Source organism: Acomys minous (genome assembly GCF_964271855.1).
Source record: "Acomys minous genome assembly, chromosome: 13".
Lineage (NCBI taxonomy): Eukaryota > Metazoa > Chordata > Mammalia > Rodentia > Muridae > Acomys > Acomys minous.
Window position 1 is genome coordinate 60,775,464 of NC_140495.1, and position 17,163 is coordinate 60,792,626.

General features: G+C 50.0%; 2 protein-coding genes across 2 annotated transcripts in view; one reads left to right on the forward strand and one right to left on the reverse strand.

The window, feature by feature from the left end:
• The window catches only part of LOC311581055 (uncharacterized protein C6orf132 homolog), a 36,255-nt gene extending 33,939 nt beyond the window's left edge, over positions 1 to 2,316 (reverse strand). Inside the window, exon 1 of the mRNA XM_084752978.1 lies at positions 1,996 to 2,316. Coding sequence (XP_084609104.1) covers positions 1,996 to 2,140 — 145 coding nt within the window. The 5' untranslated portion in view covers positions 2,141 to 2,316. The remainder of the gene's footprint in view (positions 1 to 1,995) is intronic.
• The window catches only part of CIMIP3 (ciliary microtubule inner protein 3), a gene marked incomplete at its 5' end in the record, with an annotated part of 25,779 nt that continues 10,758 nt past the window's right edge, over positions 2,143 to 17,163 (forward strand). The window contains 2 exons of the mRNA XM_084754336.1: positions 2,143 to 2,339; positions 5,713 to 5,800. Coding sequence (XP_084610462.1) covers positions 2,143 to 2,339; positions 5,713 to 5,800 — 285 coding nt within the window. The remainder of the gene's footprint in view (positions 2,340 to 5,712; positions 5,801 to 17,163) is intronic.

A 17,163-nucleotide genomic window follows, 5' to 3' on the forward strand; every position in this document is an offset into this window, starting at 1 on the left:
AAACCCCAGCCCAGTGCAGACACGGCCAGGCTGAGTCAGCTGAAGGCGCAGCCCTGCCCTGGGGACAGGGAGGAGCTGTGCCCATAGATGACTGGTAAAAGCTGACAGGGTACCCTGTCCCTCTTCTCTCTCCAGGACAGATTCCTAGCAACAGGAAGCTCACAGAGAGGAAGTGTTGGGGGACTGTTCTGAGTTCTTTGGAGAGGAAGTGGTGGTGGTGGGGGGGCTGGTTCTTAAGGCAGATGGATACTGGGTAGTCCATGTCCCCCCCATCCCCCCCCCCCCCGCTGGGCCCCTTCCTCCAGAGTGAAGTCAGCAAGCCTGCTAAGAGTGGGGGCTCTGCCTGGGTCCACATGTTGGTTCTGGGGTACTGGAAATTCTCTGACTTGCGTGGTTGTGACGACCACACCGGCCTGTTGTCTACTGAGGAGCATTTGTTTGCTCCCTGTGGGAAGATTTTTACCATTTAAATCTTGCGATCTTGGACCAGTTCAGTGACCTTCCCTCTGCCTTCCTGTCCTCATCCGAAAAGCCATTAGGACCAAAACTCAGTGAGTCAACAGAAATCATTTTAGGAGAGTTTGCACCTAAGAAACGTACAGGATGTGTGTGTGTGTGTGTGTGTGTGTGTGTGTGTGTGTGTGTGTGTGAGACAGTTTGCTACTGAGGTCTTCCTCCATGACAGGAAGGTGGGGCATCACAGAGTGCCGGCTCTTGGAGCACACTTGCCTGCATGGGTGTCTTCAAGTTCCTAACACACACACACAGCCCCCCTGCCCCCCACTTGGCCTTGCACTCTTCCTCTTTGCTGCAACCTAGGCTCTGCTACGAACAACCTCCCCTCTCCACTCTGAGCCTAGGTCCTCTCAGAAGCATCTCCTTTCTTTCTTCCTCAGGTGCCTAAAAATTGCCTTACCACAGGAATGCCCCCCACCCCGGGTCCCCCCCCAAAAAAGGCAGGAGGACACACTGTCAGTTTTGTTTGTCTGCTGGTGAGAGATCTTTGGGTCAGGGATCTTGCGCTCAGCCTAGCCACCAACATAGTAATAGGGAGTTGACGAGAACCCACAGCATCAGCAGAGGGGGCAACGTCCCCTGTGGCCCAGTGCAGTGGCCACAAAGGTGGTGAAGGAGACAGGCACACCAAGGGAGCGATGGGTGACACACCTTTGTCTCCCTCCTCAGACCCCAGGATCACAGATCAAAACCAAGTCGTGAATATCTGTCGCCTATTTCCCCGGGTTTTCTCCTCAGTTAAGAGTGTACAAACTGTAGATTGAGGAAGAGATAGGGTGACCCATAGCCAGACCTGGGGCAAGGCCAATTTGGTTCCAGAAGTTTGCAAAAAAACCCCACACCACCCATGATTCGAGGGCTCCCTGCTCTCCACTCTCCCGCCTCTTTAATCTGAGACCATAGACAACTCAGACCCAAGCGGACCTAGTATGAGCCTGTGACACTGCCCCCCTCGCCTGCCCCCCCCCCCTCCACCCTGCAAACCAAACTAAACTAAATCGGTGTGCAAACGACTGGCAACTTGTTAACAGCGGCTTGCGCGGCTGACTTTTCTTCTAAACAGACAGAAATGCAGGGCTCCTGAGGCAAGCTCTCCGCGGGGCAGAGGAAGCGGAAAAAGGTGAAGGAGAGATGTCGCGATCTCAGGAATAATTCTGACTCAGAGAGAATGAGGATAGGCGGTGGGTTGCGAGACACAGCAGACAGCCACACGGACAGAAACTCCACCAAAGGGGTCAGGGATGGCAGGTGAGGGCGGCAGGTTTCGCCGGCCCCGCTTTAGGGGGTCCCTTGCACCTCTCTGACTGAGGCTGTGGCGCCTCCTCCCCCTTCCCAGGATCTCCTAGGCTGGTCCGCAGGTTCCAACGTGTCCCTGCCCCTGCCCGCCTTCCCAGCGCCCAAGTGACGCCAGAGCCGGGAGGGAAGAGGCGCCGTCAGGAGCCCTCCCTTGTCCACCCCGCACCCCGGGGGTGCACTCACCAAAGTCCCTGGTCCCCTCCTCTGGGGTCTCTTGGGTGAAAATCCAGGGTGGGTTGGTGGCGTAGAGGGACGTGGTGGAGGGGTTGGCATGCTTCTTCCCAAAGAGTTTGCTGAAGGTGCCCTGCATCGTCTGGTTCTTTTTCATAGCTGCTGGCCGCAGCTTTGTCCCCGAGGGAAGGACCTTCCTTCCCTCGCCCAGTCCCACTCCAGACTGAACTCCGCAGCGTCTTCCCAGGGGACACTACCAGGCCATGGCCCCCAGTCGCGTTCCCCGCCCGCGCACCCGGCGACAGGTGGTGCGGGCGCCGCCGCCGCTCACTTGGAAATGCGAGCTACCTGGACAGGTAAGAGGCTGCCGCTGGGACGTGGCCCCGCCCCGCCGCCCAACTCCCCGGGCCACATTCCTGCTTCCTTCTACAACAGCCCATTGTTGGCACGGTGAGCCGCGCTGAGGACCTCGCCCAGCCCACGCCCTGCTTGAGAGAAGAGCCGCCCCCTGCCCTGGGTTCCCCACGGGCACGCCCAGTCCACCCCCCTTTTCCTGGGCCAGGAAAGGCGGGAGGAGAGCTCCTTACTTCTGTGGGCCCGTCCTGGGCAGATCAAGGTGGACAGTTTAGAAATGGCTCTTGCGTTCCAGAAAAGGGACCTCCCAAGCTAAGCTAGCATGGGTGAGAGCATCCCGTGAGCCTTCTGACATGTGGGCAGGAGACTTCGATGACTGTCTGTGAAACAGCAAAAGACAGCAAGCAGGACTCCATAAGATGATGCACGCAAGTAAAAGCACTTGGGAGACAGAGACAGGAGGAGAGTCGTAAGTTCGAGGCTAGCCTGGTCTAAACACACAAAAAGTTATAGGCCAGCTAGAGTTAAGAAATTTCTGTACTACTCTTGAGACACAGAAAGAAACTATCCTCGTGGTTAGGATTCTAAAGAGAAAGATCTTAATTAAAAAAAAAAAAGTCCGGGTGTGGTGGTGCACGCCTTTAATCCCAGCACTGGGGAGGCAGAGGTAGGCAGATCTCTGTGAGTTCTAGGCCAGCCTGGTCTACAAAGTGAGTCTAGGACAGTCAAAGCTACACAGAGAAACCCTATCTCAAAAAGCATATATATATATATATATGGGTAGGGAGCAGGGTCTCTCTATTATATAACCCTGGCTGTCTTTAAATTTAATATATAGACCAGGCTGGCATCAAAGTCACAGAAATATTCCTGCCTCTACCTCCAAGCCTGGCCATATCTTTTGTTTGTTTGTTTTACCTTTTTGTTTGTTTGTTTTGGTGAGACAGGGTTTCTCTGTGTAGCCTTGTCTATCATAGACTCACTTTGTAGACCAGGCTGGCCGAGAACTCACAGCGATCCACCAGCCTCTGCCTCCCGAGTGCTGGGATTAAAAGCGTGCGCCACCACACCCAGCATGAAATAATCTTTTATGGGGTCTGGAAAGATGGCTCAGGGAGTGAGAGCACTGTCTGTTCTTCCAGAGCTCCACGAGTCCAATTCCCAACCACCACATGGTGGCTCACAACCATGTATGCTGGAACCTGATGCCTTCTGGCCTGCAGGCATACATGCAGATAGAGCTACCCATACATACACACACGCACACATACATACATACATACATACATACATACACACATACATACATACACACATACATACATACACACATACATACATACATACATAATAAAAATCTTTTAAAATCTTTAATTTAATCTTTGACAATTCCATATGTAAACTATTCCTCTTCCAGTCTCTACAACACCCCAGCCCAGCCCCCCACCACCACCCGCCCCTTTTTTAATCTTCTGGGTCTGGTTAGTGCCCATGCTGGGGTGTGGACTGATCTCACGGCCTGATCTTGGGCAGGTAACCACACTGTAGTCAGTCCCTGAGTGCCACGACCATGCCAGGACCTAAGCACAGCACTGGATATTTTGGCATCTTTTTGACATCGGTCTCTGTTCCTGGATTATTATTTTGAGATAGGATTTGACTATATAACTCTAACTGAAACTTTCTATATTGACCAAGCTGGCTTTGAATGTGTAGAGATCTGCCTGCCTCTGCCTCCACCTCCCAAGTACTGGGGCTAAAGGTGTACCACTTGCCCAACTGTGAATGCAATTAAACAAACAAACTTGGGGGGCTGGAGAGTTGTCATGAAGTAAAGAGCGCTGGGGCTGCAGAGGTGTCTCAGTGGTTAAGAGCACTGCCTGCTCTTCCAAAGGACCCAGGTTCAATTCCCAGCACCCACATGGCAGCTCACAACTGTCTGTAACTCTAAGATCTGACACTCCCACACCAACGAACATTAATTAAAATTAAATAAAGTATTTTTTTAAAAAAGCACTGGCTGCTCTTCCGGAGGACCTAGGTTCAGTTCTCAGCACCCACATGACATTGGACAATGATCTGTAATTCTGATTACAGGGAGCAGATGACCCCTTCTGACCTCAAGGGGCACTGTGTGCATGTGGTGCACATACAAACATACAGGCAAATACTCAAACATGTTAAAAAAAAAAAAGACAGGATCTTACTGTATAGCTGTGGCTGGCTTGGAATTTACTCACAGAGTCCCAAGTACCTCCGACTCCAGAGTGCTGGGATTAAAGGCGTGTGCCACCAGGCCAGGCATAAATAAAAACTTTTAAAGCATTATTATTATTATTGTATGAGTGTGCCTTCACATATCCTTGTGCACCAAATGCTTGCCAGGTGCCCTCAGAGGTCAGAGGGGGGACATTGGATCCCCTGAAACTGGCATTACAAATGGTTGTGAGCACTTTGTGGGTGTTGGGAACTGAACCTGAGTCCTCTGCAAGGACAACAAGTTCTCTTAACCCCAAAGCCAGCCCCATAAATAAAACCTTAACAAAACATATTTGGAGCTGGCCTGGTGGTTCACCCTGTAATTCCAGCTGTTTACAAGGCCGAAGCAGGAGAATGCAAAGGTTGAAACTGCTTTGGTTACATAGTTCAAATCTAGCCTGGGCAACTTAGCAAGACTCTATCTCAATTTTTTGTTTGTTTGTTTTGTTTTTGTTTTTCAAGACAGGGTTTCTCTGTGTAGCCTTGGCTGTCCGGGACTCACTTTGTAGACCAGGCTGGCCTTGAACTCACAGAGATCCACCTGCCTCTGTCTCCAAGTGCTGGGATTAAAGGCGTGCGCCATCACCACATTCGGTTTCAATGTTAAAATAAATAAAAAGTAAAATAGGGATGCATCTTAGTGCAAGGCAGTCCCCCAGTCTCGCTACATAGCCCAGGTTAGCCTGGACTGCACTGTCTAGACCAGGCTGGCCTCCAACTCATAGAGATCCACCTGCCTCTGCTTCAGATTAAAGGTGTGCACCACTACAACTAGTTAATAAGTGTAATTAAAAAACAAAAACAAAAACAACAGAAGCCGGGCGTGGTGGTGCACGCCTTTAATCCCAGCACTCGGAAGGCAGGGGCAGGTGGATTGCTGTGAGTTCGAGGCCAGCCTGGTCTACAAAGCAAGTCTAGGACAGCCAAGGCTACACAGAGAAACCTTGTCTCGAAAAACAAAACAAAACAAAAAATTGTCCTTTTCCTTCAAATGCCATTTATTTTTCAATTCATTGCCCACGGTGCAGTCAAGATCCACAGATTGCCCCTTCTTATTCTGACAGTTTAATCTCTCAGCTTAACAGTTCCCTGCCTGTTTGTTTATTTCCATGACAGTGATAATTCTGAGAAGTTCCCTTCAGCTTCAAGAGACCAGAAGAGCCATGCCTTCAGGGCTTGTCACTGTTTGGACATTGTTTTCCAGGTAAACTAGCCGGGCAGGGCATAATATCACTTGTGGTAGGGAGGATGGAATGGATTCTTACATTTGGGGGGTGGTGATGGTAGTGTTGGGACCAGAACTCAGAAGCTCAAACATGCTAGATGAGGTAGGAAAAGGTTCTGCACTGAGCCACAGCCTCAGCTCTGGGGTGAGGGTCATTTTAAAAAACATACCATGGGAACTGAGGGCATAGCTCAGCTGGTAGAGCGCTCAGGGGTCCAATGCCTTGCACCACACAAATCTAACTCGATGGTACATGCCTAATAATCCTAGCACCCAAGAGGTAGAGGCAGCAGAATCAGGAGTTGGCTTCACCGAAATTCAAGATCAATCTGGGCTACAATGAGGCCCTGTCTCAAAACAAGTAAACAACAAGCAACGATCAAAAGAAAAAAAAAAAAACCAAAAAAACAAAAACAAAAACAAAAACAAAAACCAAACAACAATTTTAAAAGCTTGTACTCTGAGCTGGGTATGGTGGCACGCACACACCTCTAATCTCAGCACTTGAGGAGGCAGAGGCAAGCGGATGTCTGTGAGTTCGAGGCCAGCCTGGTCTACAAAGTGAGTTCCAGGTCAGCCAGGGATACACAGAAAAACTGTGTCTCAAAAACAAACTTCTATTCTCCAGTTGTTTCTGGTCAGGGACTCATCTGTGGTCAACACTGTCCCCTCTGAGACCAGAGCAGTCTTGAAAACAGGAAGACTCAAGGACGACCTCCCAGTGGTCACGTAGTGTGTGGGAGAGTAAGGTAGGTTTTTTTCCTTTTTCTCCCTTTTTTTTTTTTTTATCCCATAAGGATCTTGCAATCTCATCAGGAAGACAGGCCTATGTGACTGGAGGTGGCAGACTGTGGATGACTAAGGCCAATGCTTAGTCCCTGACATATGTAGCAGGAGTTCACAGGGCCAGAGGTCAACGTGAGCTACCTAGTTCAGGAAGGTTTCTAAAAATGGAGAATGCAGCTGGGCTGTGCAGGCAGACACACATGTCACTAAGACCGGAAAGAGTCCAGCGAGGACAGTGCACAAAAGCATTTGACCTATAATCTCTTTACCTTTTTCTTCCAGTGAAAAATGTTATTGAAATATATATTTCATTTATTATGTGTCTGTGTGTACAACCTACATGTGAGTGCCCACAGAGGCCAGAAGAGGGCATTACATCCCCTGGAGCTTGAGGGACAGGCAGTTTTGAACCATGAGACCTGCGTACTGGGAACCAGTATGGTCCCCTGGGAGAGCAAGAAGCAAACTACTGACGCCCCCCTTGCATTTTTTATTATCACATTTATTTATCTGTGTGTTTGTGTCTGCGTGTGTGTGTGTGTGTGTGTGTGTGTGTGTGTGTCCCCGCGCGCGCACACGTGCACACGCACATGGCACGATGTACCTGTGGAGCTCAGGGCAACTTGCAGAAATCAGTTCTCTGCTTCTGCCATGTAGGTCCCCAGGGGATTGAATTTAGGTCAACAGGCTTAGTAGCAGGCACCTTTAGCTACTGAGCCACCTTTACCATTGGTTTGTTTGTTTGTTTGTTTGTTTGTTTTCTAGACAGGGTTTCTCTGTGTAACAGCTCTGGCTGTCCTGGAGCTAGCTCTGTAGTCACGGAGATCTGCCTGCCTCTGCCTCCCAAGTGCTAGGATTAAAGGCGTGCACCACCACGCCCAGCACCATTGGTCTTCGCATCACTGTCCAAGTGGACTCCGCAATCCCACAAGGACCCCCATTAGATCTTGGACATCATCACGGCCCACCCAAGCTCTCTAGACACTTAGGCACAGGGCAGCGGCTTCGTTCTTGGAGACCCCTGAGACGTGAGGGCTTTCTTACTCTGGGTAGCTTCTGGGCTCTTAGAGCTAGCACATGGCCTGGCAGAGTCTCCCCCCCCCCCCCCATGCCTCCAATCATATAAAACACCCACTGCGTGCTTCATGCCCTTAAAAGCCACTGTGTGCCCAGCTCTGGACCTGAAAGGAGCCAGATGAATCCGAGAAATGCTTTGTTTTCCGAGTCTCAGTTGCTGGAGGCTATTTGGGGAAGGAGACAAAACCTGGTGGTAAGAGCCAGAGTAAGATAAATGAAAAAAGAGAGGAGGAGGAAAGATTGGAGACTCTACCCGGGCCTCTCCAAGATGAACCGATAAAATGTTAAACAGCCCCTGTGCATCGGTGGACGCTGTTTGTGGAAGGGGAGCGGGACAGGTAAGTATGGCCTTATTTGCTTTTGTTGGCACAGGGGAACTTTGAAAACATAAATTAAAATCTAGTAAAAGTGTTTACTGAAGGAGGAGACAAATGGGAGGGAGACGTTTCAGAAAGTTTAAATCCTGTACGTGCATTTCCTATCTTAAAGTTAGGGACAGTGGGGCAGGGTGGTGCACGCCTTTAATCCTAGTGCTCGGGAGGCAGGATGGGGGTGGGGTAGGTGGGGGGGGGTGGAGGGTGGGGTGGGGGGGGTAAAGGGGGCTAGAGGGGGCATAGGGGGGGAGGGGGATGTTAGTAGGGGGTAGGGGGCCGGAGTCAAGAGGAGCTCTGTGAGTTCCAAGCCATTCCTTAATGTGACCCTGGCTCAAAAATAAAAACCAAAACCAAAGCCAAGCCAGTGTGGTGTTGCACACCCATTGTCTCACAAAACCCTTGGGAGGTAGAGGTAGGAGCCGCAGGCATTCAAAGTCATCCTTGGCCAGGTAACGAGTTTAAGGCCAGCCTGGGCTACACAAGATCCAGCTTCAATAAACAAACAAACACATAAAAGTAAGTAGAGATCTTGGCTTAGAAGGATGTGGTGAAGGCTGGAGAGATGGCTCAGCGGTTAAGAGCACTGCCTGCTCTTCCAAAGGACCCGGGTTCAATTCCCAGCAACCACATGATGGCTCACAACCATCTATAATGAGATCTGGTGCCCTCTGAGCCATCTCTCCAGCCCTCAGAGGCAGTTTTTACCAGGAGAGTTTTACAGAGAAAGGTTGAGGAGAGAACAAGGTAGACACAGGTGAAGACAGAACAAGCCCGAAAATGAGAAGGAGCCAGAAGATTAGAAACAGATTGCTGGAGTTAGTTTGAGGCCAAGCAGAGCAATTCAGAGAGGCTGAGAGAAGCCAGGTGAGTAAGTCAGCTAGGAGAGGCGTTGGAGCCAGAACAGCTGAGTTGAACCAGCCAGCCCAGAGCTCAGTAAGACAAGAAAGGGTGAGCTTATTCAGCAGTAAGTCTCAGAGGCTAAAAGCATTCTAGGCCTAGATTAGATTGTGCAGAAGCTAGAAGCTTCCAGGACCAGGCCTAGGTTAGCAGAAGGAAGCAGTAAGCTTCAGAGATGACAGTTACCTCAGGCAAATAAAAGTTCCTTATACATACATCAATGTTTCCAAGACTGTAGGTGAGAGCCAGTGGCTTCCAGAATGCTCCATGGGATCCTGAGCAGCAAAGGAGACTGGAAACACAGGCTTTGTTTTTGTCATGCAAGGAAATCTAACCCAGGCTCTCATGCAGGCTCCAAAGTGCTCCCGGCATCACCTCAGTCTCACCTGTGTTTTAGTTTTGGTTTTTCAGCAGAGTTTCTCTGTGTAGCCTTGGCTGTCCTGGATTTGTAGACCAGGCTGGCCTCAAACTCACCACGATCCTCTTGCCTCTGCCTCCCTGTAACAGCTGTGTTTTAAGGATGCCCATCCTGACAGCTAGAGGAGAGGTGACTGGGAAGGCGAGGCTGAGGGGCTGAAGGAAGCCACTTAACTTATTAGTGAATCAGTTTGGTCACCTGGAGAGGGACAGGGACTTGTGACCTCACACTGCAGATAGAAAGGGCATAATTGCTCCTCTGTGGGACGACAGACAATGGGCTTGCTCGTGACTGACACGTGGAAGCAGATATGCCCAGTCAGTTTCTTCAACTGCAGACCAAGAGGAAGGCCAGAGGCTACGCCTGGGGTTGTCAGGGAAACTAGAAGGGTAAAGCATCCAGCCCCAGGGCCTGGCACACAAGGGACACCCTGTAATATTCGTTCCTTTCTCTCCAGGCTTGGTCCCTTTGCATATGGGTGGGTCTTGGCTGGGGATAGAGGGTTTTGAGGCCCACTGTGGAATACCAGAGACGTTTGAGGGTGAGGTCTGGGTGTGAGCATACTCGCCGCTGGCTCTCCACACTCCCCCCCCCCCGCCCGCTGTCTCCCCCCCACTGCATTCTGACATGGGGGTGGTCTACAGAAGATCTAGGTTCGATATGGAGAACCCCAGCTTCCAGTTTCATTTCATCAACCCCACAACGTTGGAAATGGAGTTTCCCTCAGCAGGGTAAAAGCCTCCCTTGGGGCTAAGGACATAGGTGGCTTGGCAGGTAGAGCATTTGTCAGCATGCATAAGGCCCTGTGTTTAATTCCCAGCACCACATAAAAAAGGCATGGTGGAGAACGCACATGAGAGGTTGAGCCAGGAGGATGAGAAATTCCAGGTCATCCTCGGCTACCGAGGGAGGATAGAGACGGCGCTGGGAGCCTGATGCCCTTTCCCGCCTGGACTTAGTCAACTAATAACATTACCACATGCCTGATCCGCCAGTAAAAGAAACAGCCGAATAGCAGGCATACCCCGTCAACACAGACACAAAATCCATCCTGTAATTAGTCTCTACTCAGCCATTACTCAGCGACCAGTAACCTCCTGGCCAGCTCTGGAATGTGGGGTGGGATCTGGCCCTGGATGTTACAATCTGACCAGAACCCCCAAACCCACCATCTTAAGCCTGTGTCCTCTGAATTGGGGAGGCTGGTGGAAGCATCCTTAGCAGACCTTCATCCGGGGCCCTGATCTCTGCAGCTTAGCTCTCCAGAGCTCCCACCACCTGATACCCAGATGAGCCAGGAACAGGACAATCTTATCTCTCATCTGTTCCCAGAGACTCATGGGGGAGGACTACGGGGATGGGGGGGGGGGCTTCAACCTACTTAATTTTCCCTCTGGAGAGGTGACAGTGCTAAGTGGAAGTCTGGGCTGTGAACTCCCTTGTGACAGTGTCTATGAACACTTGCTTAGCTGCTGCTGAGAGGTGTAGACATCTGGGGTCTGCCCTGACCAGGAAGTTTGTGTTTGGCTCTGGGAAGACATTCACTTTATACACTTATACGCACAGGCACTCACACGCACGCACATACACACGCACTCACACAAATGCGCGTATCCACACATATTTGAGACAGGGTCTCACAATGCAACCCTGGATGGCCTGGAGCTTGTCTGTAGACCAGGCTCCATACTAGTCTTGAACTCAGAAACCCACCCGGCCCTGCCTCTCCAATGCTGGGATTAAAGGTGTGTTATCGTATTTTATTTTGTGCATGTACCAAGCGCGTGGAGGTGCTCAAAGAAGCCAGAGAAGAGTGTTCACACAGTCACCTCTCCTAGCCTTCTTCAGTTCCTGTGGAAAGCAAGGTGTTAAATATTCAGAATGTTGTAAGACTCAGGGAGAAAGTGGGTTAAGGCCCCATCAGTGAGCGCTCAGCCCAAGTGCCTCTGCCCTGGCCCCTGCACTAACTACGGACACAGAGCTACTAAACTGAACAAAAACCACAGAGAAAAACCTTCGAGAGAATAGTGTAGATTCAACAAAACCCTTAGAAGGAAAATTCCAGCAAGGCCAGTGAGCAGGACAGAACAGGAATCTACAAGGTCACCCTGAAGGCCAGGGAGACTTACCCACAATCTGAAGGAATGTGTGTGCGTGTGTACACTTCAAAAAAAAATTGAGCTGTGCCTGGTAGTGCAGGCCTGTAATTGCAGCTACTTAAGAGATTGAGGCAGGAGGATCAAAAATCAAAGCTTACTTAAGCTACAGAATGAGTTCAAGGTCACCCTGGGCAGCTTTGTGAGACCCTGTCTCAAAATAGAAAGTTAGACCAGGAGTGGTGGGGCATGGAGAGGAAAGAAGATCAGGAGTTCAAGGTCATCTTTAGTAAGATGGGGGGCAGGGGTGTGTTTCAAGGCCACTCTCAGCTATAATGAGGTGCTGTCTCAAATAATATATATTATATCATATAATATATATTATATATGTATGGGGTTTTTGTTTGTTTGTTTGTTTGTTTGAGACAGGGTTTCTCTGTGTTATCTTGACTGTCCTGAATTCACTTTGTAGACCAGGCTGGCCTTGAACTCACAGCGATCCGCCTGCCTCTGCTTCCCAAATGCTGGGATTAAAGACGTGCACCACCATGCCCAGCTCAAATAATATATTTTAAAGAGGCTGTGGATGTATCTCAGCACTTGAGTGTGCGAGACCCACGCTTTAAAGTGCTGATGAAGTCTTTTGTCCCAGTTACCTGGAACTCAGGCAAAAGGATAGATCACTTGAGTCCAGGTACTCCTGGTCAGCCTAGGCAATACAAATTCCTGCCTCAAAAATAAAGAGTCCACCGCAAGATGGTTCAATTGGTAAAGATGCATGCAGCCAAGCCTGATGACTTGCAACTTCTACAGGCTGGCCTCTGACCTCCACATGTGTGCTCTGGCACACACACACACACACACACACACACACACACACACACACACGCACGGCTTACACTTTCAATTCCAGGACTCCAGAGGCAGAGGCAGGCTTTCTCTGTGAGTTTGAGGCTAGCCTGGTCTATAGAGTGAGTTCCAGGATACCCAAAGCTACACAGGGAAACCCTGTCCTGAAAAACCAAACCAAAACAATTGAGGGGAGTTTGGAAGGGCATGTGTGCAGTGTCACTGCAGTGTTGCTTGTGGTGCAGCAAGCAAGCATATGGGTCCCTCCTAGGGGCAGAGGGAGCGGGTGGACACTGTCCACACAGGACATGGATGAGATCAGAAGCAAGCAGCCAGACTCTCACCCAGCAACCTGGACAGGGCTTCAAAACAGCGGGGATGGATAAAATCTTCAGAAGAAACCAGAGCCTTAGAGCAAACAGTGGACTGCGATCCAAAACACACAGAACCATTTATGCAAATGGAAACTACCCGCACAGCAAACATCAGCGTAGGTTTTGCAAGAACACAGAAGCGAAAAGATATTCATTAGTGGCTGCCTCTGGCTCACTGGCTGGGCTGGGCATGCTCCTGAAGACAGGAGATAAAGTGGAAATGAACACAGCGCGGACCTGGAGTGATCATATGCTACAAAGCCAAGAGCATAGACAACTCAGCCCTCTGTACTTATCAAAGGAAAAACAACTGACGAGATCAGAGAGATCAGAGTATGTGATTTGCACAAGTCACAGAGCAGGGGAGGGAGGGAGGGCAGAGATGCCCCGATCCAGATCTATTAGAGCAACACTGCAGTCTGATGCTTTCAACCACGGGGACCTGACAGCAGGGAGGCATGAGGCTGTGGGAGGTGAGGGTGGGGTGGAAGGTGGCTCTTCCTGTGCTCCAGGGCAGCCAGAGTCCCATTGGCCCTGCTTATCTTTCCCAAACACTCAACTGAGCCCTGTGGAGGATGGACCACAGGCATTACCTTCCAGGAACTTCTAGGAGGAGGTCATAAGTCAGAAGCAGGGCTTCCGGGAGGCAGGACTCAGTCAGCATTGTATACAGTTTAGAAATAGTGACAACGTAACCAAGCAGCCAGCCATGCTGAAAGCCCACGATCCTTTCCAGGATCCATCAAGATCAAGTCTGTGATGACTCCCTCACTTACTAAGTTAGGAGTGGAGGCGCAGAGAGGTGAAGCCATCTGTGCAAGTCACACAGCTGAGAAATGCTGGACTTTAAGCCCAGGAAGGGTGAGCCCAGAGGCCACCATTCTATCTGTCTGTCTGTCTGTCTGTCTGTCTGCCTGTCTATCGATCATCTATTGTCTGTCTATCTATCTATCTATCTATCTATCTATCTATCTATCTATCGTTAGGTTTATAGTATGTAGCCCTGACTAACATTGTCCAGGCTGGCCTTAAACTCAGAAATCCACCTGCCTCTGCCTCCTGAGTGCTGTGATTAAAACACCTGCCACCACGCCCAGGCTTATGGAGCTGCTGCTAGGGATGGAGCCTCAGGCCTTGCATGTACTAGGCAGGTGCTCTACCACTAAACCTATCACAAAATTTGCAAATGAAATAATAAAAAGTCAAGGCTTGCCTGACCTGTAGAAAAAAAATATTTTGTGTACGGATAGACTGCCTGTCAATTAAAAAACCTATGGCCTGTTGGAAAGGGTAGAGTAGAGAAAGTGGGACATCCATCCAGCAGAAAGGATTCTGGGATAGAGCCAGAAATGCTTGGGGGATTCGTGCAGGAAGATGTGAGGAGGACAGACACATGGTACCTGAGCAGAGGTAACCATCCACGTGGCAGAATGTAGATTAGAATAAATGGGTTATTTTCAGTTATGAGCTAGTCAGAGAAGAGCCTAGCTATATGGCCTAGGAGTTTATAAATATATTTTGAGTCTCGTGAGTTATTATTCCAGAAGCTTGGGGCTGGGAGGAAAAACACACACCCTACTACACTGCCCAGGCTTTCCTAAGGCGAGTTTCCCTAGCCATTACCCCCAAGACATTTACACAACAAAGTGGCATGGTGTGGGGCTAAGAACACTATTGGCAGAATCTAGTCTGCCAGTTATGTAAAGACACATAAAAACCTAAGACTTTTGATATGTGACGGAATGCCCCCACCATCAAATGTGCGACGTCACAGCACAAAATGGGAGCTGGGACTCAGAGTCTGGGCAGGACCTGCCTGAGATCGCTTAGGGCTCTGGGTTTCCAGCATCAATGCACTTCGATTAACAAGTGTTGCCCCCTTCATCTCTCCCAAACCTTCTCCTGCCTGGCAGGCTCCTGAAAGCTTCTTCAGGCCCAGGGGCGAGAGAGGCTGGCCAGGCCCTGCCAAAGGCCGTCTTCCCATTATTTCTGACCAAGAAGATCTCAGTATTTTGATTACTGAGGCCTCTTCTTCTGGTGCTCAGCCCCTCCCAGCATTTTTGGAAATTAGGGGTTATTACCATTAGGGTACGAGATCTAGGCACACGCACCTCCACTTCCATTTTGCCTGTGGGCCCCAAGGTCCACTCCATCATCAACAGTCAGCAGTGACACAGTGCCAGGAAGAAAACAAGCAAGGCCAGGACTAGCCTAAGCCAGGCAGCGGACAGCACAATGACACTGCTTAGGGCTGCCTTCCTCCTCTTGGTGCTTACTGATCCTAGAGATGTCAGGTCCTCCCTGCATGTGTGGCTTCTGACACACTTCAGGAGGTGCCAGTCAAGTGTGGCGCATGGGAGACAGGACCCTAACGGCTAGGAACTTCTTTTAAAAGTTTATTTATTTACATAGTTTTCATCTCGTTTTATATGTGTGGGTGTTTGGCTTGCATGTAGGTCTGTGCTCCAAGTGTGAGCCTAGTGGGTGGGGGCTGAGGTGGCAGAAGATAATGTATGGGGGTGGGGGGTGGCAGAAGACAGTGTCGTGTCACCTGGGCCTGCGGTGTGGGTGCTGGGAATCGAACCCTGGTCCTCCGGAAGAGCAGCCAGTGCTCTGAACTGTTGAGCCATCCCTCCCGCCCCTAGCCTTGTTTTGGAAGATGAGATCAGGCCAGACTATTTAACCACCCACTTCCCAGTCCAATTAGCTGCCCACACAGTGACTGCTGGGGTCTGTGGAGGGATTATTTTGTGCTGGTCATCGTCCTACCAACCCTGTCCCAGTCTAACTGGAAGAGACTCTCATCCAGCTAGCTCACAGCTGAGGAAAAGGAAGCAAAGAGGGTCAATAAATGTGTCCACAGTCATGTACAAGGAAAAGGTGCATCTCAGATGCAGGTTCAAGCAGCCTAACTCCTGGTCCTCAATCTGGCCATCCATCCACTCATCGACTCCCTGGCTGTCTACCCATCCAACCATCCATCAGTCCACATCTCAGTCTTATTTATTTCTTAGCCAGCCAGCTCTCTCTGTCTGTCTGTCTGTCTGCCCACTTCTAGGCTAGCATTCCAGCTGTTTGTCCATCTACTCACCCACCTGCCCACCCACTTTCTGACCAACAAGTCAGCTGTCTGTCCTTCTGTCCATTTATTCATCCGCCCACCAACTCACTTCCTAGTTAGCAAGCCAAATGCCTGTCTGTCCATCCATCTGTCCCGTCTACCTCCTGGTCAGCAAGCCAGCAGACAGTCCATTCTATTCCTTTACCTCCTGACTGATTTAAAGTATTATAAGAGGCGGAGCATCTATCAAGTCTCTGAGGACAGAATAGGATGTGCTTAAGAAGTGTGGGGGTAAGCCGGGCGTGGTGGCGCACGCCTTTAATCCCAGCACTCGGGAGGCAGAGGCAGGCGGATCGCTGTGAGTTCGAGGCCAGCCTGGTCTACAAAGCGAGTCCAGGACAGCCAAGGCTACACAGAGAAACCCTGCCTCAAAAAACAAAACAAAAAACAAAAAACCAAAAAAAAAAAGAAGTGTGGGGGCGCACACCTTTAATCCCAGCACTCGGGAGGCAGAAGCAGGGAGATCTCTGAGTTCGAGGCCAGCCTGGTCTACAAAGCAAGTTCCGGGACAGCCAAGACTACACAGAAAAACCTTGTCTTGAAAAACCAAAAAAGAGGGGCTGGGTTGTGGTGGCGCATGCCTTTAATCCCAGCACTTGGGAAGCAGAGGCAGGTGGATCGTTGTGAGTTGGAGTCCAGGGCAGCTAAAGCTAACACAGAGAGACCCTGTCTTGAAGAACAGAAAAAGAAGAAGAAGAAGAAGAAGAAGAAGAAGAAGAAGAAGAAGAAGAAGAAGAAGAAAGAAGAAGAAAGAAAAAGAAAGAAAGAAAGAAAGAAAGAAAAGCTGGGCAGTGGTGGTGAAAGCCTTTAATACCAGCACTCGGGAGGCAGAGGCAGGAGAATATCTGCAAGTTTGAGGCCAGCTGGTCCAGAGAGAGTTCCAGGACAGCTAGTTTTCTGTTTCAGAAAAATTCTGTGTTGAAAAACAAACAAACGAGAGAGAGAGAGAGAGAGAGAGAGAGAGAGAGAGAGAGAGAGAGAGAGGAGAGAGAGAGAGAGAGAGAGAGAGAGAGAGAGAGAGAGAGAGAGAGAGAGAGAAACTGGCTTGTAGCTTAGAAAGTAAAGGAGACAGCAGGAGATGATGAGGGGGCAGAGATGCTCCAGTCAGGAGGATTGGTCCATTCCCCAGCTACCCAGGAAAATTTCATCTCCACCTCCCAATCACTTTTCTACTCATCCATCACTTGTCTTCCACCTCTTTAATTTTCAAAAGTGGGTGGACAGGTAAGTAAGTGAGAAGAGAGACAAACAGAAGGTAGGAGGACCAGGGTCTAAGGAACAAACCCTGTATATAGCAAGTTTGAAGGCAGCCTATGCTAGATGAGGGCCTCTGACTGAGCAACAGCATCT